General features: G+C 50.3%; 1 protein-coding gene across 1 annotated transcript in view; it reads left to right on the top strand.

Moving 5' to 3' along the window:
- LOC122388011 (obg-like ATPase 1) overlaps positions 1–24,106 on the top strand; it is a 43,776-nt gene that overhangs the window by 3,983 nt on the left and 15,687 nt on the right. Inside the window, exons 3-8 of the mRNA XM_043378748.1 lie at positions 771–831; positions 5,854–5,981; positions 13,094–13,266; positions 13,732–13,809; positions 14,118–14,215; positions 18,645–18,785. Coding sequence (XP_043234683.1) covers positions 771–831; positions 5,854–5,981; positions 13,094–13,266; positions 13,732–13,809; positions 14,118–14,215; positions 18,645–18,785 — 679 coding nt within the window. The remainder of the gene's footprint in view (positions 1–770; positions 832–5,853; positions 5,982–13,093; positions 13,267–13,731; positions 13,810–14,117; positions 14,216–18,644; positions 18,786–24,106) is intronic.

The following is a 24,106-nucleotide window of genomic DNA, read 5'->3' as shown; positions in this document are numbered from 1 at the left end:
TCTCTCTCTCTCCGTGGTTTCTGATATCCGTTCGGTGGTGAGCGCTACAACACAACACCATTAGATGGTGCGATTTACCTAAGATTTCAGCAAGATTGTTGTTGATGCTAACGGATTGCAAAGCCACGTAACAACAATCGTGTGGGTGGATAACAGTCGCCTACATGATGCTCTGTTTTGGAGAGAACGGAACGCAAAACCACGACTCGGGGATCGTGATTCATCAGTGATGGTGTTGTTTTCCTCACATTAGCGTACAGTACTGAGTAACGGAAGATCTAACGGAGAGATTGTGCATAACTGCTCAATGTGCATCAGTGTTACCGGTATCCCGACGAACAAAGCATTGGCATTGAGATTTGCTGTTATTTGTTAGGGGGTATGCCTTATGGGGATCTGGAATGGCGTGAATCGGTATGACTTCATCCGCCATTGACCCATCTTGACCTGGCTTTCTGACCTTGCTTTTGCCTCCCGACCTTTATGACCGGATGACAAGTCTGTAACCCACGGACTTGTCTGATGACAAGTCTGTAACCCACCATGGCCAAATGGTTTAACCCAGTATGGCCTTGATCACCGCGACCCATCTTACTACTCAATCAATCCAATGCTGCCTGAGCCACCGTGATCCGACCCACCGTAACCCGATTCACCATGAACAGACCCATCGTTACAAATGTGTGACCTACCTGACCTCCCGAGATTCGTCCAGCCGTGCGGTGTATCATGTGTTCGGACGCGTCTGACCTGTGCTCTGTTTCAGGCACGTCGTGTCCCGGTGCCGGACGCCCGGTACGACTTCCTGGTAGAGCACTACAAGCCAGTCAGGTCAGTCCGCACGACCTAAACCGTCTCGGTCAGACATCTTTCACCTCTCTTGCCGTATCTCGGCTCGTGTGTAGTGCTTGGTGCTTGGCCTTGCAGTACCGGGGAGGTCTTAGATGCATGGAGATGCGTGGGCTGTCATCATCGCTAGCAGTGATTAGTGAATTGTTTAACAGTACCGACTCTCTGTGATTTAAATAGTTTTTTATCGTTTTATCATTTACCATTAACCATTAACCCTTCTCTTATCTGCTTCCCTTCTAAGGTAATTTATACGTTACTGGCTCGCTATCGATAGCTAACTGGCGTGAATCTGTGTGTACGTACTTTGCCTAAAGCGTTTTGTTTTTGGAGAACCACCCACACAGGCGCAGTTTCATTCTTGTCTGGACTGACCGCTGTATGCTCGGGTTTGCTATAGGAAAGAGCAAGAAATGCCACTATAAAGAACTACCGCTCGGCTGCTCCGTTTGATGAAACTAGCCCGGAAACCGCTTTCGATTGCTGAAACCGTATGTACGGTAAAGAAACTTATCGTAGAAGGCGATAACCTGGCGTAACCGTTTATACGCCACAAACACTGGGCTAATGGCATTGCGTGCGTTCCGTGCATTTTATCGCATTGTGCCACGCGATCCTTACGGGCCTTCATATCTTGGCGGTTATCTGCCGGTTTGGGGATGAACTGTTAGTGGTTCACGACTGGGTACGAATCTTACCTACCTGCCCCTTCCACCCTAAAGACTAAATAGGCCATAGAATGAAATGTCAGTCGTTTAATATACGCTTTTGAGTATCGATGCTGGAGAATGGCGTATGATGTGGGTATTTTGCTTGAGGACGGGAGGCTCCAGCGCTTGTTTTTTGTTCACATTGATTGTATCATGGAAGTATAGTTCATCGCAGCGTAGAATGGTGATGGTTGCCGTTTGAATTTTCACGGCGTCTAGAAGTTCTTACGAGGTCTTCCTTAGTTCTTATTTTTCATTTGGGTGACAAGAATCCATGTCAAAAATAAATTATGTCCTGCTCTGCCTCAATATCGCGTTTATCACGGGCCTTTGCACTTAGCCGTTTGGTTGTCGCATGTTGAATGGCATACCAGTTACATGTGTTCAAAATTTCCTCAGGTACGCATGCATTCCCCTCAAAATTGTCTATTGATCTTGCCTGAGCTTTTCGTGTGCATTGTGCCAATGATTATTGTTCTCGGACAAATCCAATTACATTTCTGGTTCCGTCTTTCGCCCGAACCCCCCTGTATGACGAACTAATGAACGGTCAGTCACGTGCGTTTACGGTCTCCGGGCACCAATTTCTGCCCTGAGGCGGCGTTCGATTTACACCAAACTTAACCCTGTGCATTTGCGGTGCTTCACACCTCGCGTCTGCCGACGCAGGTAATTGCTGGCCGGTCACCATGGCAACGTGAGGCGCCATGTTGGCAGCGGTGAGCCAATCAGAAGTGCCGACGGACAGCTGGCTGATCTAATGACTTTCGATCATGTGAAGCGTTGCCTGGGAGCGGGCTGATCGCACCGCCGCCGCCGCCGCCGCTGCCCGCACACATGGAACACCATGATGGCGTTTTATGTCATATGGCCGTCCTAGCCGTCTCTGATTCTCCAGGGCGATTTGTGCCGGTTCTGTGACTGCGGCCGTGACTGGAATGGTAGACAGTATGACAATGGCCGGTTGGAGACCGATAATGATGATGATTGGACAAAGACGACGTTCGGATCGATTAAACATGACCGATTGGGGACGGTGGGCCCACCGGGCTGGGTCGGTTGGTGCTGAGTAGCGATAACCGTGTGCTGTTCCATACTGCTGAAAGGCAGTATGAAACCTAAGACATGCATTTTGTTTCTTAGGCTATGCTTTTCATTAAGGGTGAAAGAAGTGATTTGTGATTCTTTAGTTACACCTTTTTCTAAATGAAGGTATGCTTTGACCAATGTCTATCGGCATTCGACAATAAGCCAGTATGTTTTTAACTGTAATATTTCTGGTAGAGTAATTTGCATAATTTGGGAAGTTTAAGTTTGGAGGCTTGCGTTAATTGATGGCACACAACGCTACGTTAAAAGGAACAAATAATGCATTGTTCTACTGACACCCGCATAAAACCACAAATGATATTGGAACAATGGGCATTGGGCACTAATGGGTTTCCTCTAGGTCCCACGATTTCTGTGCTGACATTGGATACTCCTGCAGTAGCAGTCTACCATTCCGCTGTTTCTTTTTTTTTGGCATCCCTTCAATCTATCTTGCGGTCTGATAACCCAAGAATTTCGCCCTAAAATGATTCTGACTAAACCTACGCATTGGAGTATTATCGAAATGGTAAAAAGTAAGTCACTGCATTTTACTGCAGCGGGTGAAACTCGATAGTTCTTTTTTAGCATAATAACTTAATTCACCCATCACTTTTTCTATTTCTGATATAATTTACGGCCGATCTTGTTCGCCTGAATACGGTGTCTGACCTAGTTGTGGTCGCGTTTTTTCGCCATTAGCCCGTGCGGACGACGGGTTATGAGTCCTGGGCAAAATAACGATCATGTTCTGTCGAACAGAGTCGAATCCTTGATTTCGGACGGTAAAAAAAGGGTGGGCATATTTCACTGGGGCTCATTGTGCGCCGCCGGTCCGCCAATAACGGGTATTGGCCGCGCGGGGATCGGTCCAGTCCGGCTGTTATGTGCTATTGCGGGGTGAACTTTCGGTGTCAATCTGACACGCATGGTTTTGTCCTGACACGGAGGACAGGCTCTGGTCCGAGGTTTGAGCGGCGCGAGCCGGAGTTGGGTATGACTTGAAATTTGGAACGGGGAAACACGGATCAGAGGCTGGAATCGGCTTGGCTCAAAAGTCTGACGGGACACGCGTCAAAAGTAGCATACGGCACGAATCAGAGTCAGCGCTCTTATTATGCCTCCGCTACCGCACAGGTCAATGATATAGACATACGTGGCGCATCTATTGCATTTCTCGTCGTCTCTTTCAGCCTAGAGAGCCCAGTGGTCCATAAGCAATAGTGATCCATCAAGTGGCGTTTCAAAAGCACATATCACTTCGATTGCGACAATTGCCGGTTGGAAATGTGACAATTCCAGTGACGTAATTAGCGCATCATGTCGTCCGTGACATAATTGATCGTTTGACGGCTGTGACGACGCGTAACGGAATGCGACAGTCGAAAAGTTACGCTATTACAGCGCTACGATCATCTTGTGTGTGCAGTATGCGTTTGTATGTGATGTAATTAGGACATTTGTCAGATCTTGCATCATTTGATATTTGACGGGAGATACTAATCTCAAAGGAAGGACGATTTAATGCAATTCATTCTTAAAGACTTGGACGTAACGGAAAAGGTGAACAAGAATGTTACCAAGTCGACATAGGCCGTCGTACATGGCGTTATTCAGGCAGTAAAAGTTTCCATAGCTAGAAAATGAAACTAAGAACGAGTTCATGTGGGACATTGATACAGTTCTATTTAATTGTACTAGCGCAACCTTACTGCTGATAAAGCAAGCCGAAATGATTCCTCAAAGAGCAGCCGCCGGATGTACCGCAAACATATACCCACGGTGCATCGTGCTGGAATCTGCGCCGGAAGTATGTGGTTTCCGGCCGCTGTCCGTCCGTTCTCCCCACGTCTCCCGTGGACGCTTTCCTCTGCGTGGGGTCTGAATCAGTCGTCACAAAATTGGGTAATTGACATCACCTGGCCAATCAAATGTGACGGTCGGAATTTCAGCGGTCGACGCCGCCTTCAGTCGCCATCTGCCAGGCACTCGCCGCTTTGGGACCGGTGGCGGGTCTCTCTCTCTCTCTCTCTCTCTCTCTCTCTCTCTCTCTCTCTCTCTCTCTCTCTCTCTCTCTCTCTCTCTCTCTCTCTCTCTCTCTCTCTCTCTCTTCCCTTTTCTCTCTCTTCCTTTTCGGATGTATCCGTCGTAAAACTGTATCTTTTTCTGGGGATGCAAATAATTTGCGCCGTTTCTGTTATCACGCCGTCCTTTTTCTCTCCGTCTATGACCTGCCACTCTGTAGTCTCTATTTCGTCTTCGTTTTATCTCCCCTATGTCTCCGCTTTACATCCATTTCTTAAAGGCTCGAGCCGTCAATCTGGCGCCTCCCTGACCGGCCTCTGACCGCCCTCTGACCGACCCTCTGACCGGCGGCGACCGCACCTCTCCGTATCATTATCCGCAATCGACGCCGATTGGTACGGATTCCTCTGCGCGTCGACGTTTCCTGCGCGACGGCGCGGCGCCAGCCGTCAGACGTCTCCGGTGCGCCAGGATCGCCGCGAACCACAGCTGCGGCCATTGCGGCGGATGAGACACACGGCGCGGCCGCGGCGCCACCGGTCAAAACATTCATTACACATTGGATCGGTACGATTACCGGGCGGAATGATACGATTCACCGGACGTTATGATCAGTGTCGCTGTGGCGCGCCATAATTTCGGCGCGCCAAATTGCCCGCCAAACAGCGCGCTTGCGATGCAACCGGACGGCTGTTTTTTCCTCGTGTGTTGTATTTTGGGGCGCAGCGACCACCTGGCTGTCCCGGGTTTGATCTGCGGTCGCGGTGGTGCGATCAGAGGTGTATGTGTAATTGCGGATGGCCGGATGTGTAATTTTGACTGTCCGTTTGTGTGTAATTGTGGGTCACAAGGGGGTGGCGCCGAGTGCCGGTGTCTTATTATCCTCGGCGGTGACGCTTTCATCCTACCGCCGCTGTCTCGGTGTCCGATACTTACGTCTTTTCGGAAAATATATGTAGTGTGCTACAATGGTTGAGGTTCTCACTAATTTATTGATGGCTGTTATGGAATTTATTGCCACATGCCCGATGCCGCGTTCACACTTTATCGCTCGTGAAGTTCACTTTCAACTTTCAACCGAAGCATTTTCCAAAAATACACTGAAGTGAACCGATTGATTTGACCCAACCACTGAACAGGGAAGACAATTGACACGAACCCCGCTTATCTGTGTCCACAGCAAGGTGCCGGCGTTTCTGAACGTCACCGACATTGCCGGCCTGGTGAAGGGCGCCAGCGAGGGTCAGGGCCTCGGCAACGCCTTCCTGTCGCACATCAAGGCTTGTGATGCCCTCTTCCACCTCTGCCGTAAGTACAGCTCGAGAGGGGAGGGGGCAGGAGAGGAGGATGTTATCAACGGCAAAGATGAGGTGATGGGAGTAGGTTCAGGGGGCTGTGAATGTGATCTGCCCCGCTTTTATTACTTCATCGCTTCCCCTATTAATTTTTCTTAATTCAAACAAAGTGAACATTATATCGTGAAGTCGGCATCCGTTTGCCACTACAATTATGCTAGTCGCACACAGAGTATACATAAACCTCTTGCTTTTTCAAAGCTATCTCTGGCTGGAAATAGCTTCACTGTCAATGGGAGATGTGTCACGGGGTACCAATGCTCAAACCGTTTCAACTTGTCACCCATCCATCACCTATCAAAATGTCACAATTGAGCGCTGAACCCCGATGTCAATAGCCGCGTCATTCATCACAATGTCACCACTGCTTGGATGCCGTGACCGGGCGGAAGGTCGTAACTACATAGTTACCTCCGCCATGTCGCCTAGCCAGTATCGCACGCTGTCACTGGTCACTTAGTCGTGGGCCCAGTGTCTCGCTCCTTCTTGGTTTAGTTCAGCGCTGTCGCTGGCTAGTAACGCTTCCTGTCGCTGGCCCAGTGTCGCTCGCTGTAGCTAGTCTGCTGTCGCGCACTATGCTCGCTGTGACCGGTCGGTTTGAGGCGGTGATTGCGGGTGTCGGTACGGTAATGCCGGTGTCGCTGAGAGTCCACTGATGTTGGGCCCTCCCACACACCAAAGGACCGCTATTTGGATGGGGGTGGGCGGTCGTGGGTGGAGACGCATTTGGATGAGGTTGTGGGCTGTGTTTATGTTGAGAGGTAAATAGAATATGTGAAGGTAATAAACATGCGTCTTGCGGATAAAATTTCACCTTTATTTCGTTCATAGCTTAAAAATAATGTACTTTATATTAGTTTTAATTGACTTTTTTCTAATTCACTCAAATGAATAGAGATGCTTTCCTTTCTTTGTCAACGACCAAACCTAACAATCATTGCGATATCATCTTCATTTCCATTCATTCCATTTTCCAGTGCTACCAATGCCGTGCGCACTGCCCATTATTCCCTCTGACGCGAGCGTGCGCCTCATGTCTCCTTTTATATCTCTGAATGGCGTCTTGACATTATGACGCATGCATGGAGTTCTGATGATGTCAATTGTTGTCACGAGAGAACTGTGGTTACTAACTTTTCCCTAAAAACTGCCAACCTCTGCTCCTCTTATCCCTGCTGGGTCAAAACCATTTGATCGACACTTCTGGGGCGGCATGCCCCCGTCCCCAAATTGATCTAAGAACCCTCCCAAACCTACCCTCCGGTTCTCTACCTTCCCGAGCCTGCAGCGATACAGTCATGGCCCACCCGAGCCGTCAGTGTAATACGCTGTTGTGACAGGGCGGCTTGATCAGAGGGTACCCCGCGCGACTGTGCGGCGCCGGGCACTGGACGGCTCCTCGCCTCAGGCAGAGTTATGACAGGTGGAGAGGGTCACTGGAGACTGGGTCACCTAGGGTGAGGAGGGGATATGGGGTCATGAGAAATTGGGTCTGAGCTTGAATGATTGACTGGTGGGATATACGGATAGGGAAGTGAACGGTGCGTGTCTTGAAGTGTAGGATGTCTGTTTCTTTATGTCAAGTGACACGTTTACATTTGAGGGGAAAAAATCAGGTGCAGTTTGCATGTTGGAAAATATCGCTGTAGCTCCGGAGTATTACCACCGTGTCTGCGTCTTACCAATGCGTCAGGCCTGCGTCAAGTCTATTGCTGTCATATTCAAAGAATCTTCTGTGGTCGGATAATGAACTCACTTTTCTTCAACTAACTTCCCAAGTTAGTCTTAGACATCACGTCCATTGCCACATGGCAGAGTCCAAAGCGTCTCGGCACCGTCTATCAAACAGTCACGTACAAACGAGACCAGCCCATCTCATCCCTCGCTCCCAAATCGCCCGTCCTCCTCCTCGGCCAGCCGCGGAGGGTTGATTAGCTCGAGTTTCCCCCAAACCTCTCCCTCCATCGCCGTCTGATGTGGGTGCAGTGGACAGCATCCACACGCCGCATCGCTTTGATTTTCGGTGTCCGAGCTGCCCCAGACGGAGGGACGGTCGGCCGCCGACAAAAAAAGGCCGGCTGGTGATGATGTTTGCTTTGTATGTCGGTGGACAGCGGGTAGTGGGATGTGGTCTGGACGGTGGCTGTGACAGCGCCTATGATCGGAGAGAGGGCTGGAAGACGAGCTGGGCGGAGCTCGATAATGAAGATGTCCGAACGAGAGAGAGGGAAGGGGCAGTGCTGGGTGAGGTTCAACGTTTTGTGGTGACTGGTTGAATTAGTTGTTCGGACAATTGAGGGTGATTGTACGTTCCGAGAGTCTTATAGGACGTGGATGTGGGCGTGTTTCTTAAATTCAGTTTTTGCCTAAATGTTCCAAAAATGTGTTTCAGGCTAAGAATATTGGTTTTTATTTCTTATTTTCATTTCGTCTCTCAGATAAATATTCGTTAATAAGCCTTTGTTGCTTAAAGTTTTTAATTAATTGAAATAAATTACGACAGAAACTGTTACGACTTATCTGTGATCGCATTTATCCATAAGAAGAATAGAAATGATCAAGCTTTGTCGTCTGATGGCTGAAATGCGTCTATTTACCTTATCCTACACCTTACGCTGTCGAATGGAAATTCACGGTCATTTCTCGCGCCCTGAATCAGAACCTTACAATCGGTGCTGAACGCTCATATGAATACGATCACGTATTCTTGAAACCCGCGTCATACCCGGATACTTCTGTGCGTGCCTCGGGATGGTGACTTCTGATGGCGTCATCGTGACCTTAGCTGACCCCCTGCTGCGATGACGCATATCGGTTCAGTTTGCTGCTTGCACCCCTCGGGTGCCAAAGTTTCCTCAATTCTGTGAACCGCGCGGTTCGACTTTGATGCCTCCGTCCCGCCCCTTCACCACCCCTACCCCCCACCCCAGTGACCTGTGTTCTGTCTGCGCTCACCCCCCCCCCCCCGTGGAGCCAATTTTGTCATTTGGGTGTCAATCATCTCTGAAGGCCGACATCAAAGGGAGCCGCCGAGTCGCGTGCCGCGTCATGGCCGACCCCGGCCCCGCACCTTCGGTCCGATTTCCTCTGGTGGGTCTGATCGGACGGTCGGGGTCGTCATGGAGGAGGGAGTGTAAAAGGGGTATAGGAGTTGCGATGAAGAGGCCGGTAGATAGTGGTTCTGTGGATTGAAGGCTATTGTCGGATGTGGTGGCATCGGCATATGGTGATTGGTGATTCATGAAATTTCGGGTGAAACAGGAGTAGTTTGTGTGTGGTGAATTCTAGCTTACGATATCAAGAGGCCCAATTTTCACGAGGTCATGTTTCTAGAAGTGAATCAGATCATCGTAGAGTAAATAATAGCCATAGCGTGACGTGATGGTGATTCACGTTGTTCAACGATTTGGCACATCATTCGGATATTTTTCTCACAGCTCCCTCGCTTTTTGCAGTTTTGCTGGTTTCTTATTGGACGAATGGTAATTCATCATCGTTAGTCGCATTTGGCCGCAATGCATTTGACCCAAGTCTCCCACAAGTCGATAGCTTCATTCTTTATGCCTTTCCGACTCGTTACTAGGATTTAACCCGCGCCCCACTGGGGTCTGTGTATAACACGCCCTACTGGGGGGGGGGGGCTATTCATAGCCCCCCCTCCTAACTCCGAAACTACTGGGCCGATCGTCAAAATTCAAACGGCGTCTGATAGCCCCGGAAAAACTGTCGAGCGAAACCTAATTTCATTGACCTCGAGGTCACCGATGACGTCACAGGTCAGGTCAAAGTAAAAATTATTAGCACTTTGGCTTGTTCACATTTTGGGCTCTGGCCGCCGTCTTACAAGTCAGATCAGGCTCATTTTTGGTTTCCACACTCGTGAACAGATGCTCTAGATACCTTGAGGGTACCAAACTTGTACTTTGATTTTCAGGTCAGGGTCAGGTCATCACAGGTCACGAAAATATATCATGCGTCGGTCACGTGACACATGTTTTATGGTCCATTTAGGCCATAGATTTCGAATTTGATGTCGTCTGTGTCATTCAAGGTCATTTTGAGTCGAAATTAGCTTAGGTCAGGTCACTTTCAGGTCAAAAAAGGTCAAATTTTGAAGTTGAAATTTTTCAACAAAAAAGGTGTCTATTGGATGCAGTTTGAGCTCAGGAACACGATGGTGCCATTTATATTGGTGTACGATGCCAAATACGTACTGAAAAATTGATTTGAAAAATTAATAATTGTGAATTTTTTGCAATAATGCGTATAACTTGGCCATTTTTGAAGATATTTAGCTAAAACTTGCTAGAGTTAGTCATAATCATGCGTTCTGTCACATATATTCCGTTTTTTTTTTCGAAAAGTCAAAAACTTTTTGAAAAAAATATAAAAAATATAGATTTTGAATATTATTATATAAAATTTTCAAAATTTTCAAAATTTTCAAAATCCGAGATAGCAGTTTGATAGCGCGGTCAATTCTGAGTTCTTTCATGCAAAGAAATTGGATCTAGCTTAAAAACTGAGCTCTTGGGAGCGATTGCCGTGGTTCAATGTTTTGCGTCGAAATCGGACGAACATGACGTCACTCTGACGTCATTTCCGGCCGACCTATAGTAGCTACGAAGTTCAAATTTTGACTCAAGGTGTCAAATTGATGCAGCCGAAGGTACTGAAAGTTTGGCGTCGATTCGTCAAGCGGTTTGGAAGTTATTGCAGAAAAACGGGAGGGGGGCTATAAATAGCCCCCCCCCCCCAGTGGGGCGCGGGTTAACTCATTGCAAAAAAAAAGATGTACATGTGGTCCAGCCTATGGTCTGGTGATGAAGTTTGATCTTCCGTTGGTCGTATCAATAGCGTTATCCGTAGCTCACGGTCTTCATGAGATCTGGTAGACTCGGTGATCATCAGCCTATGAGATCCCAGTGACTCGGTAGTCTGTGATCATCTGTCAATACGATTTTGGTGACAAATGACGGACTGGATGGTTATACGAGTATTCGCCACAGTCAGACCGTGCTCTCTGTCAGTGTGTTGATGACCCCTGGTCCCTGGTCAGCTGTGTGAGTTTGGCGGCCATTTGCCGCCCCGGCCAGAGCTGTTTATTAATGACAGTCGGCCGCTGACGCGCGTTTTTGCACGCCGATCGGCCGTCGCTGCCGGCGCTGTCGGCAGCTGTGGTCAGCGATGATAAGCTATCGAGGTGGCACACGATTGATGAACTCAGGGGGGAGGGGTGAGAGAGCAGGTGACGAATTCCCTGGCTACCGCTGCTCGCTGATGGGGTGCAAATGACCTCCACCGAGCGACTTCGGTGAGAATTGAGTTGTCATGCTGCGGCGTGTTAACGATGCACGCCTGTGTTGGGGTGTCGGAGGGTGTTCCCTCGCTGTTGACACGAAGTGGGGCGGGCGGTTGGGTGGGGCGCAGTGGAGCGGCGCCGGTCCCGCCCCCGGCCTGACTCCGCCCACTGCGTGCGCCCCCCCCCCCCTCTCCACCGGCTATCGTGACGGACGGATTGGCGCCTCGCGTGCCGACGCATCGACCGTCGTTCCCGACGCTGTGATGGCGGCTTTGTTTGTGACTGCGAGTGGCTCGCACGCTGTGCTAAGGGAGGGGGAAGGGACGGACTGTTAGCATACTCCTCAGTCCTCATGCTGTGTCGGTGGGTGGCAACGTTCCTCGAAACGGCGGCTCTTGACCTTTCGAGTTCATAGCGCGTGCCGACATTGCGACCTCGGAATACTCGCCGTTTTTTTACCGCACATCGGTCTCCGACTTCTATTCAGACTGTTTTACAGGAAAAAACGCCGCCCGGCTGCCGAATACATTAAATGCCTGGCGATTCATAATTCAGCCGGGCCGCGGTCGCTGTCTCGCTATTCAATCCTAGCCGCCGCATTCTGGTCATAAGAACAACGGTGTAATATGCTTAATTATAGAGTGCGACCGATAAATTAACGTGGCCGGGCGCCGCCAAAGGGCGGGCCGGGGCCGGCCGGCGGTGTCCGGTAATTGATGGCGGCGACCTGGGGCCGTGGCGGCACAGCTCAGTAATACCCGGCCCGTCACTTTGTGTATTTACATGTGGAGGGTGTGCACAGGGCTGCGTACTGTCACCGGTTCTGTTTGTGGCGGGGGTTAGGTGCCGCCGGAGACTGAGATGGCGTTGTTCTCCCCGGGTGGTCGGAATTGTGTTGTTTTTTATGGTGGTGGGCACTGGTGCGAGGCCGGGGTATTTGTTTTGGCTGATAGGGTAGCGGTTGGGTATCCGTTCAACCGGTTAAAAATAGCCCGGGAAATTAATCTTCCCACAGCCTTATGTCTGTAATTGCCTTTGATGCTATCGCTTCACGCTTTGGAAAGTGGGAAATTGGGTGCCCATTTCAACAGGTGGTTTTATGGGTTTGTATATTACTCCCCAATGTTCCCGAATCATTTGTAACTGGATAACAATAAATTCAAGCCATCATTGTGTTAAGGTGGCCTTTCATTGCCTGTTTCCCTCATGCGTTTTGTGCGGGGCGCACCGCTTAATTGAACATCTTTTGTGCCTTTGCCCACTGGGGTGGTTTACGATTCATTGAGCCGCATTCGTCGGAGGTTCAGTGAAGTTGCCGACAGGTCCGAGGATTTCGGCTGGTGGAAAGTTAGGCGAGCGTGGTAACTGAATATATACTGCCGCTGGGTGGCTGGTGACTGAGGCCAGCTAAATTAGCAGTGTGGCTGATGGTGAACCGATCGGCGATATATTTGTTTGGTTTCAGTAAGGAAATATTTTAACATAAACACACAATCTTACAGACGAAATTCGTGCGCATTTTGAATAGCATTTGATTTGCTCTGAGAAGTACCTAACATAAAAGCAATCAGTGCAAGAGGGTTAGCTTTCAAAACAGGATTTAGCCAATGTTTATCTCTCTAACACATTGCTGGCTTAACAATGCGATCATACGTGCATACGTAATGCCTTCTAAAAGACAACGAGCTGGCGAACCTAGCATCCTATCACCAAGCTACCCATCCATCCACCTGTGTGTGACCTCCCCATCCCCTCTCGCGCAGGTGCATTCGACGACGACGACGTCACTCATGTGGAGGGTGAGGTGGACCCGGTCCGTGACCTGGGCATCATCAATGAGGAGCTGCGACTCAAAGACGAGTCCTACCTGCTGCCTTACATCGAGAAGTTCGAGAAGACCACACTGCGGTCCGATAAAAAGGCTAAACCCGAATATGTAAGTGCGGTGAGATTGTGCGGAAAATGGGTAGATTGGTTGGGTGAATTGTTTGGGTTTTTGAGTGTTAACGCACATTTGTTGGAGTCTTTTGGACTTTTTTACATGAATCCTTTGTGGATTGCCGGTTAAATTGAGAAGTTTCGTGTTTGTTGGGTGGGTGGTTTAGGACGTGCAATGGCAGAGAACTAGTGTTTCCTATGGTTATTGGTTAGGTTTGGACTTATGTTTTCATTTTGCTTTCTTTTGAGCTTTTTCTAGTGAAAATCTGGAGCGCTGTGTACGTTTTCACTTAGGTAGTGACTCAGCATTGCAGACAGTATTAACGTTTCGGAAGGCATTTGAGTATTATTCCGTAGTTGTAGACTGAAAGGACCGGAAGCGAACCGAAGGAACAGGCCGCCTAATAATCGAGCCCCTAACCACTGGATTCATTCACGAACGATTGCATGTTTTGTTCGGCAGGATATCCTTCTCAAGATCAAGTCGGTGTTGTGTGACGAGAAGAAGCACCTCCGATTCCAGGACTGGAACGCCCACGAGGTGAGTCACATGCCACTCACACGGCACTCACACGATTTTCACACGGTGCAGGAGACACGAACGTGGCAATATTGCCTTCAAGAGATCGCTGCGCTTGTGCAAGCTCGCGACTTTCTATGATACTGTTGATCATAAGACTATGAAACTTTGTGGAAAGTTGCATAGTTTTTTGTTTACGTATAAACCGCTACTTCATCAGTGCAGAAAATCATGGTTTGTTTTCAATCTTTTGCACTGCTCTGAAAACAAATTTGTCGTTTTTCTCGTTTTCGTTGCGCGCTAAAATTCTGGGAACGTTTCTTTGGCAGATCGAGGTCCTGAACAAGCACCTTTTCCTCACCACCAAACCGGTTATCTACCTGGTCAACCTCTCGGAGAAGGACTTCATACGGAAGAAGAACAAATGGTGAGTGCCCTCTCCCGGACGGCCCCCAGTGCTGTAATCAGACCATCGGCTTGTCCCCGTCGCTGTAATACCTCCGGAGCACAGGTTCTCTCGCCGCTGGGCCGCTCCCGTGCGGCGGCCGACCTCGCCGCCCCGTCGCCAGGTGTCGCCGGGCTCCGGAGGGTCGCGATTTGTGACCGCCCGACCTAGAGACGGCCGGCCGACTCCGGTCGGGCCCGTCAGACGCGGAAGGGTTGACCCCCCGCCGGGCTGTGTAATGTGGTAGCTGTGCCGAGCGGTCCGCGCTATTAATCCCGCGCGGGGACTCGGCTGTGCGCGCGCACCGCGGGATGCCAATTTCTCCCGGTCGGAGGGTATCGCAGGGGACTGTGCTGGGTCCTCTGCTGTTCGTCGTGGCCCGGTTTTGGGCGGCGGCGGCGGCGGGGCACCCCGGCACCTGTTTGCGGGATCTGGGCCACCGCTGGAGACGTGTGATGGGTCGTTTGTTTGCTAACCCGACCGATCATGTGGGATAATAGGCTGGCTGACAGGCTGCGGGACAACGGACGGTATATGGTGTTTTGTAGGCTTTAAACTGCCATTGTTATTGCTCACTGTAATGATTTTCGTTTTGACATGTGATACGAAGACAGTTTCTTTGACTGATGAAGGTCACGCTATGGATGGGTTGTTGCGACATGGTGATTGTAATGCCATTGTCACCGCTTATTAGCTCTATGAAAAAGCTGACAAATTATATCAGAGAAGATAATTATGTCAATCCTTATCAAATTTGGTTTATAACCGAACCGTGTTACTGCATCAACTCACGATTCGTTCAACATATACATCTTGTCCGCATCCGAAAGACGCTAAACATAAAAAACTATTCAATATCCCACCAATGCGTAAACGACTTGGACTATTTTTTAGCTTTGTTGACACGACACTTTAGTGTCCGCACATTTGACCCGGGAGCCTGGCCAGCGGCGGCGGCGGCGAACTTCAGTTGTCAGCGGCCCGTCTGATTTCTGCCCTCGCCGTCCGGCCGCTGCCGACTCATGCAGCGGGAGCCCCGCCGCGCCGCGGTCCCTGATCCAATCGTGGCGCACTCGCTGGCAATTACGGCGCACTGCGGCCGCGGCGGCGAGATGTGGCGCCGATACGCGCGCGGGCCTCCTTTGTGGCGCGCCGCCGTGCGTCAGAGGTGCCGCAGCAGACTGGTTAACACCGCTGTCAGTCGAACGACTCGATTGTGTTTGATTATGGCGACTGAGAGTTTCCATTTGGAGCAGAGATGATTGGGGCTGATGTTTAATTGGCTACAGATTTGTCAGAATTGTGATGTTAGGAATTCCTCGCTTTTGGAGTAAGCTGTTTTTCATATCGCACGTCCGTCGAATTAGGATTCGTGCACGTTATAAAACCACCTTACCAGTTACCACCTCGTGATTCATGCACGTTGAGTATTTCACACCGCTCTGGACTGGTGCCGTCAATCACAGCCGGCCGATGTGTCACCATACCCCATATCCTGGGGGGGAGACACGCATCTGCGCGGTGGGGGAGGGGGCAGGTGCGTGCCACCGGTCCCAGCTGGCCCGCATGTCGGCAGAGAACAGGACTCCAGCGTGCGTCCGCCGTACCAGCTGGTGTCAGATCGGGCGTAAATATAGAGGAAGGGAAATTTCGACCTGGATGTCCCTCCCCTGCGCTGTTTTCGGCTTCCTGGCCGTTTTTGTTTTCGGGTTTGGTCTTTAGGCTCTTCTACGCATGTTTCGTAAGAACTGCTGATAGTGTCACTATTACTACCCACATAGTCCCGCATTTCAAAAAGCCCCGGTCGACTATGTCGTATTTGTGGCACATTGATCGATTAAAGGTAGTGTGCCAGCTTTCTTGGACCGTATGGAGTTAATGGCCCAGATAAGGAGAACCGGATTTTTAGAACTTATCCATACCTTCAAAACTCATGGAAACGTCTTAAATTCTTCAAATTTTGAGTACCCCAGTGCGAAATTCGCCCCGACGGGTTGTCGGTCGTACCCCAACCACATTTCACACCACTATGAACAATAAATGCACACACTGAAATCGCTATTACCGATATGCTCATCCAATCAAGTTTCGATAAACCCGTTCATCATCAGCTCCTGCGGTTTCGAACACTCCTGTTAGGTGGTGCGGTAGACCACGCCCAAAGCCAGGGCCCCGGTAACGTGAGGTAGCCGAGTCAGGGCAGCGTGCGCTGACCCAAGCCGGAGCCGCGCGTCCTCCCGGTGTCATGTGATAGCCCGGGGCCGCCGACTCGGCTACCTCACGTTACCGGGGCCCTGGCTTTGGGCGCGGCTTCTGCTCATACTTTGTGGTGCGGTGGTGGTGCGTCGGGCTGCGCGCTCTGACTTCGGCCAAGAAAAATGCGTCAGCTGATCTTGTCATTTCTGCCACTTGCGTGTGGTGAAATGGGGTCATAACTTATAAGACGGCTTTATCATATCAATTATTTTACATAAAATCATATTTCAAACCATAAATAATGTTCGACAGCCAAATAAAAGAAACAATACCAATACGGGCTTACAGTTTAAGGCTCGACATTGTGTTGTCTACGATTAGACAGCTGATAACTCATTCCCGTACGTCGTATGGTCGTAACACTATAATGACCTTTGCTTATTATCACAAGTGCGCCGCATTCGCGATTGTTGCCCGACGCCTGTTTGCAGGTGAGCCCACTACAGTTGTTATACATATCTAAAAACCGATAAACTTTTAGGCGAAAAAGGCACTATTTCAGGCCCATTTTTGATTTTTTTTTGCGATATTAGGTAAAAACAGAAGCTTCTTATCCTAGGAAAAATAAAATGGGAAATCTTTCAAAGGTGGCACACTACCTTTAATTAATTTATTTTGCCACCACCAGCTCCATTGCAAATGCCTCTGATACCATCGCAACTATCGCCCTCAGCTTCCCTTCCACGGCACGTCCATCGCTTTTCGCGCTACGCCCATCGCCCACCGCGCTTTAGATGCCACCTCCGCATTCACGATAACTCCATAATTACCATTTCATCAGACCAGTGGAACTGCGGGCGCCGTAATGACACATATACCCCGATGACGTCATACTGAGGGTCAGAGGTCATGTCACGCCTGACGGGCTAAGTGTTCGGCGCCGACCGCCCGGCGCCGTCCGGGGAGGGGCGTCTGCCGCCGGGCTCGGGTTAGCCGGTCATCGGTGTGGGGTGGGATGAGGGTCTTGGAAGAGTGCGTGGTGGTGTGGCGGCGAGATGGAGCGTCCCTTGTTTCGTAGGGTATCAGCGGTCTTATAATCTAAGGGAATGCAGAGTGCGGTGGCTTCAATCCGGTTACTGAAAACTCGCCTAAATGACATACAGTCGTTTATCGTGAAACGGTTGGAACTGAGAAACACAATCTGACATACAAATGGCAACTGGAGTCTTCGTTTAACCCACGTCTTCCACTGACGGTCCCTACCCACCGAAACAGACCGACCCGTCTTTACAGGCGCCAAGTCTCTGGCGCCGGGGCCGTGTTCGTTTTTGTCGGTGTTGTTTGTGGCGATAATGGCAGGTCGTATCGCTGAGGGCGGCGGAACAGGACGGACGCTCCGGTACCGCACGGAAGGACCTCCTGTCTGCTGCGGGAGGTCCTTGTCCCTAAATGCTATTGGTGTGAAGTTCTTCAGTACCGTCACAGATCAACGAAGACAGTCTGATACATAGTCTGAGCTGGCGATTGGATCTTTTTTTTGGAGGCTATTTGGTATTTAGGCGTTGTGTGAATGGTTTTTGTTTACTTTGTGATCGCTATGTGGTGATGTGGTCGGTCGTCAATTTTTATTCCGATGATTGTGGAAATTGAGTGACCGTGGTTATCAACGCAATTGAAATTAATTCCGTGATTGGCCTCTAATTTCAGTGAACCCCATTCGTAGCTCACATACCGATACATTCCCATACAACTCCACTGTCATTTTCCTGATTAGTTTTGATGAGTTGGTTTCATTTCCGACAAACAGCCTTCCACTGTCAACATTGAAGGACATCACAAATAGCCTTTGGCTCTAGCTATACTCATACTGTTCAAATGACTAGCAGATGGCCTCCATGTTACCTAATCCATGACTGATGTTGACCTCGGGGCATACTTCCTTACCCCAATAGAATGAACTGCTACCCTAACATCTGATGACCTTCTTGACATCCTGGATCGCAGTTGACCAGCTTTGATACAACTGTTAATCAATGCTGATCACCAGTGATCTAATTTTGGTAGTAGGGGCTTAAGAGCACACCGACTGCAATGGTCATTTTGCGCCCGTCCAGTGATGGTGTGATCTTACCTGACATCTGTTGTCGTTGTTAACCTTCTCTGACCGTCGATCTTGGCCTTTGCTGACCTCTGATCTCTGCCCCCTTCCCGTCAGGCTGGTGAAGATCAAGGAGGCGGTGGAAAAGAGCGACCCCGGCGCGCTCATCGTCCCCTTCTCTGCCGCCTTCGAGCTTCAGGTGGTTGACATGTCCAAAGAGGAGAAGAAGGCATTCGAGGAGGAGCACAAGGCCACCAGGTCAGTCGGCTCGGGGCAATGAGCTCGGGGCCGGGCTGGTGGGATCGAGGCTCTGAGGGCGGGTCGCTGAGGTCGACTAGTTAGCTGGGCGACGCTATGCATCACTTGGGCCTTGTCAGTGTGTCACTGAAAGCTTGCATCTGAAAGCTTGTTGTTGTCTCTGTTGGGAAACAACACGTTCTCGCTCGCTTGATTATCTTGCTAATCTTGCTTGCTTATCGCCAAGTGATGGTGATTGCGTTTGAGCTTATTATTATTATTATTTGAAGAAGTGTATAATTCACCACCAATCTGTCTGGGATTGCCCGCGCTGTGTTCCTCCTATTCCCGGAGTTATTCAGTCAAATTCCGCAGGAATATCTCTATATTTTTTGCGACACTTAAAATCCCACCTGTTTATACATCTCGACCGAGAGAACCCGTGAGAACTTTTCGGCGACGGGGACTTTCTCAGTGGGCAGTTCATTAGTTCACCTTTATGCGGGCTCGACTGAAGAATGGGCGGGATTGTGAGAGCCGCGGAACACGGTCCGACTCAAAGGCCTGCAGTCATCGTAAATATCGTCCGTCGATTCGCCGCCTCACTCCTCTCTCTGCTCTCCCGACTCTGCCGATCATATTTCTCCGGACCGGGTGGATTTTTTTCTGGGTCGTCCGCAACTCCCGCTGTGCATTGGGTACTATACGGGGCTGATTTTTTCGGTCCGATTTTCGTTTTGCGCGCGCGCCGCGGCCCCCCGTGTCGACCGAATGTCGTCGCGAGTGGTGGCCGCATTGACAGACGGCCGCCGGCCGGCAGAGTGGGTCCGTGCAGCCTTGGACATAGCGCCGACACGGTGTACCGCTGTGCCGACAAAGCGGCCCGTCGCCGCGGCCGCCTTTACCCGGCCGAGCCGCGCCGATCGGCGGTATTTATGGCCACCGAAAATGTCGCGGAATCATGAGAACGGGCCGTCGTCGGCCGCGGGACAGATGTAACCGGTGCCGCCGCTGGGAGTAATCCTTTGGGCACCGCGGGGCGCGGTCGTATGGGACTGACGACGACGGTCGTCTCGGCTGGACCCGGCCGGCGCGGTGGGAGGGTAGGAGACGGACCTGGGAGGTAGACTGTGCCGCAAGACGCGCTGGTGGTCGTGTGCTGTGGGAGATTGAAGTCACCGGAGCTAGCGCGACCGCAAATGTTCGCGGTGGGAAGGGCGAGCTATGAGCTACGTTCGATGTTGTCCAGCCTCATCATGGGATTAATTTTGAGTGGAGAATGTAAACCGGCTTAACGTGCAACTATTTCAAACGTCATGGACTTCCATTATATTTTCTCTGCGCCGAACAGCAGCTGCGCTGCATTCGAAGGAGTGGCGGGTTGCGGAGGGTATCAGCTGTCGATGTCGATTGTGACAGTACGTCGAACCGATACCAGCCAGGGCGTGGCTCCCCTCGGTGTTCTAATGAACCAAATCCTGGGGGACATAATGAGACTGTGTCACCGTGTGGTAATTAACAGCGTCCCGTGACAGTTTACCGAGCGGAGGTATGTCGCCAGGGTCGGGCGACGCTCTTTTGACCGGCCTTCGACTACTGGGTGGAGTTGGGGAGGGGAGGGGCGGACGGTAGTGACCAGGGGTGGCGGTAGCGGTGGTGAGGTGTTGTGTGGGGAAGGAGGTCGTTTGTCGCGCCTCCGTTAGATAAATGGACGGGGTTTTGTTGTTTGGTGTTGGGTGGGGCTGGGGAGGAACATGGGTTGTTGACGGACAAAGAATGGGCGGAACCAATTTGGAAGAACTGATTTGTCTTGGGGGTGTCAGAATGAATAGCAGGGCCCAGTGTTTTAGGATCTAGTTGGAGTATCCGAAACAGTGTCATGCCATCATTTGTCAGAAATTTTATTTAGTAAATTGATCAAAGATAATAAATTTATCAAATATTTGTGTCACGTTCTTTTCCAATGTCACCAGTAACCCGTCCCATGTGGCCTCTGGTTATTATCGTATTATGTGTGACTCCCACGGTTTAGTCGCCGGCAGTCTGGCGTGTCTGGTGTGGTGCCCTAGTCTGGTGTCTGCGGCTAGGACGGTACTTACGGCGACTGTTGAAGCGTGGAATGTGATACTCATATGCGCTTGCTTGATATTATTTTATTAGAAATGATTTAAATGAAAATACTGCCCACCATCTGCGGATTTTAATAAACAAGCCAGTCACATCATGCTTTTGAACTTGTACGAGTATTGGTCTTTTCTCCTTACATTTGTATAATTTCCTTGAGACTTTGTTTTTGCATACAAACTGAAGGTATCCACATGTAACGATAGGATAAGATATCTTTTATTTTGTTTCTCTGAACGCCTCAATCGACACCTAAACTTTATTCCCACGCATCAGCTCTCGCTAACTTGGACTTACTTTCGCGGCCCATATACAGTTTCTCCACATCATTAGCGGGTATTTCAGCGGCGGTGTCATTTATTTTCGGAGATGTCACTTCCTTACTGGGCCCTCCGATGGCGCCTCTGTGCGTTCCGTTATTTAGTACTGCTCCCCGGGCGCGTCGTTTGACCCACTTGCTCAGGTCATTTGTTACAGTGCCACCGATAAAGTATGGTATTGGCTATAGTTTGACGCATCTGTGCCGCTCTAAGACAAATCACCGTGGTTCAATAGTTTTTGAAACCCACTGAGCTGATTCGGGAACTTGGGTGTTCGAGCGAAAATCGGGATGCGGTCCGGCTTGTTGCTATAGTTTCAGTATCCGGTGCGGGACTGAGAGGATGTCTGGACAGTAGACAGTGGACACTGTCTCTCTCCCCTCCCCTATTCTCCTCTCCCCATCGTTCCGTGACAGCTGGGCTGTGTTTTGTCATCTTTAATAAGTAACCCCGGCGGCGGTACGGCGGGCGGGGCGGGGCAGGGCGGACCCTCCCCGCGTCCCGGCGGGAACGCACGTGCCACCACAGGGTGTTTATTAGCGCGTGGACGCTGCTCTGGTCGTGACTGATTCATGGCGTGAATTGGTGGGCAGGGTGACATTTCGGGCGGTGGGCTGGCCCCTTGTCGTTATTTATTTGTGTGATGAATGTTTGCTAATTTGGTGGCCCCAGGATTCTTCGTTGTGGTTCGGAGGAGTCTGGATTCCTGTTCATGCCTCTTGTCTTTTTGTTTGTCTCACAGCTTCACGTATTTTTCAAAGCATGTCTGATATTTTCGTTGCAGTTTCCTTTACTTCATTTAAATGCAACTGCACGTTGTTCACTCTTATTCTCTGCAGAAGGCCTTTTTCTCTGTCTCGGTGTCATGGTTTAGTTTCCCATCGTTGCCGCTGTAATGGAAAGTTTTGTAGCAGTAGGTATCTGTGTTTCAGTGTCGCCTCGGAACTTCATTGAATGACTGCGTCATGTTTGAAGCCGTCGCCAAAAATGTCCATGCATCTTGTCTGACAGTTCGGCTGCCAGCTGTCTGGTTCCCATCAATCGTGATGTCTTTATCATGCCTTCTGCAACGTGCATTGTGCAATGTGCATCGTTCGCTGGGCGTCATGCGAAGTACCTACTTGGCCTAACTGCTTGGCGTGGCTCAACTGTAGTTACGGAACAATCGCCAGCAGTTTGTCTGACAATAGCCATCATGCGATGATTGTTGGTATACTTCTTGATGGAACGGGCCTGAATTATCATATGATGATGCACCTCGTGGGCAGCGTGACTGGACAGAAATAATGGAGGGCCATGTCTCAACATAAGCACACGATAATCTATGGGCGGTGGCTACCAGCCGACGTAAGTGCAGAGTTAAGTTTACCATTCGAATTATTATTTTTCTGTATAATTTATTATTTTCTGAGCGAAGACAGTTGTAGCTGGCCTTACTCGACGCGTCCTTGTCTCTCGACTCTCAGTCTGTGTTGGTATCTCCTCAAGCTATTGTCATCTTTCGTCTGCGTCTTCCTGTCCGTCTGCCCCTGTTCGTCTGTCATCTTCGGACTGTGCCCTGACCAGTTACCCCCCCCCCCCTTCCACCCACACGCACCCCTTCCCCACCCGTCCCATCCTGTTGATATCACTCTCCGGATACCGGTTGGGGCGGGGACGGTGGGGGGTGGGGTGGCAGTCCGCCCTCCAATGGCCGCCCATTCCAGCCGCCGCCGCCGCCGCCGCCGGGCGGGCCAGTATGGCGGCGCCGCTATTAATGCGCTATCAAGGGCCGATTACCGACCACAAACGAACAAAATGGCGGCGGCAGAGCGCGGCGAGGCCCCGAGAGAGCGTTCGGTCTGTGGAGAGGGGCAGAGTGGGGTCAGAGAAGATAGAGAGGTGCGTTAAGGTTGACACAGTGCGCTAGGATTGATACGGTGCGTCAGGATTGATACCGTGCGCTAGGGTGGACACGGTGCGCCAGAATTAACACGGTGCGCTAGGGCGACACAGTATGTCATGGTTGACACGCTTTGCCAGGGTTGCCGCGGTGCGCCCATAATAACATGGTGCGCCAGGGTTGACTCGGTGCTCTAAGATTGACACTGTATGATATGACAAATCTGGTGCGCCAGGACTGATACGCTGCGCCAGGGCTGCCTCATGGCGCCAGTCTTGCCGCGGTGAACCGGTGGTGCAAATGGCCCTGTTGAGTTGATGACTGCGTCTGGTACCGGGACCGGGGGCTGGTGTGAGCTAGCTAACGGGGTGCGCTTACGAGCTGCCATTACGACCTGATGGGTGAGAGTGGCGCCGCTCAATGTGAGCACGTTTGTATCTGTCCGGTTAAAGAGTAACCGGCTCTTTTTTAGGCAGCGCCGGTTATGGTCTGTCGGTGGAATGAATGTGAGGGATTTCTGAAATAAGGGTGTATGGGAGCGAACTATCACTGTGCGCGGTGTAAGCAATAGTGATGACTCTTTTCGGGGTAAGGCGATAGCCGGCTGACATTCGAAGAACTGATCAGCAGTGGGCCCGTGGCCATATGCATATGAAATGTAGGTAACTATCGTGTGGCTGAGTTTGGTCATTATTCTAAGATGCCATTCGCACGTGATTGCTCAAAAATTCTCAAAATCATTACGCCTTGGTGCGGTGAAAAATTGCATCGAAAGCACTTCGAGAAAGCATGAAGTGTTTCATTGATGGAGACTCAGATTTGTTTACTGAAACACTCAGGAAGGTCGGTCAGCCGGCATTAGTTTTGATAGGGTGCGAACTGAATTAGGTACAGATTGCAGATATGTGAAATTTCTATGAAATAAGGTTTGAGTCGGTAGTGCTTAGATCTGCTTGTCGTTTCTTTGCTTGTTTGCTTGCCGATACAGTGACGATGAATCAAGACATAAGAATAGA

The sequence above is a fragment of the Amphibalanus amphitrite genome, unplaced genomic scaffold, assembly GCF_019059575.1.
Source record: "Amphibalanus amphitrite isolate SeventyFive unplaced genomic scaffold, NRLGWU_Aamphi_draft 000305F_arrow, whole genome shotgun sequence".
Taxonomy (NCBI): Eukaryota; Metazoa; Arthropoda; class Thecostraca; order Balanomorpha; family Balanidae; genus Amphibalanus; species Amphibalanus amphitrite.
Note: the sequence above shows the minus strand (reverse complement) of the source record. Positions and strands in the feature narration are given on the sequence as shown.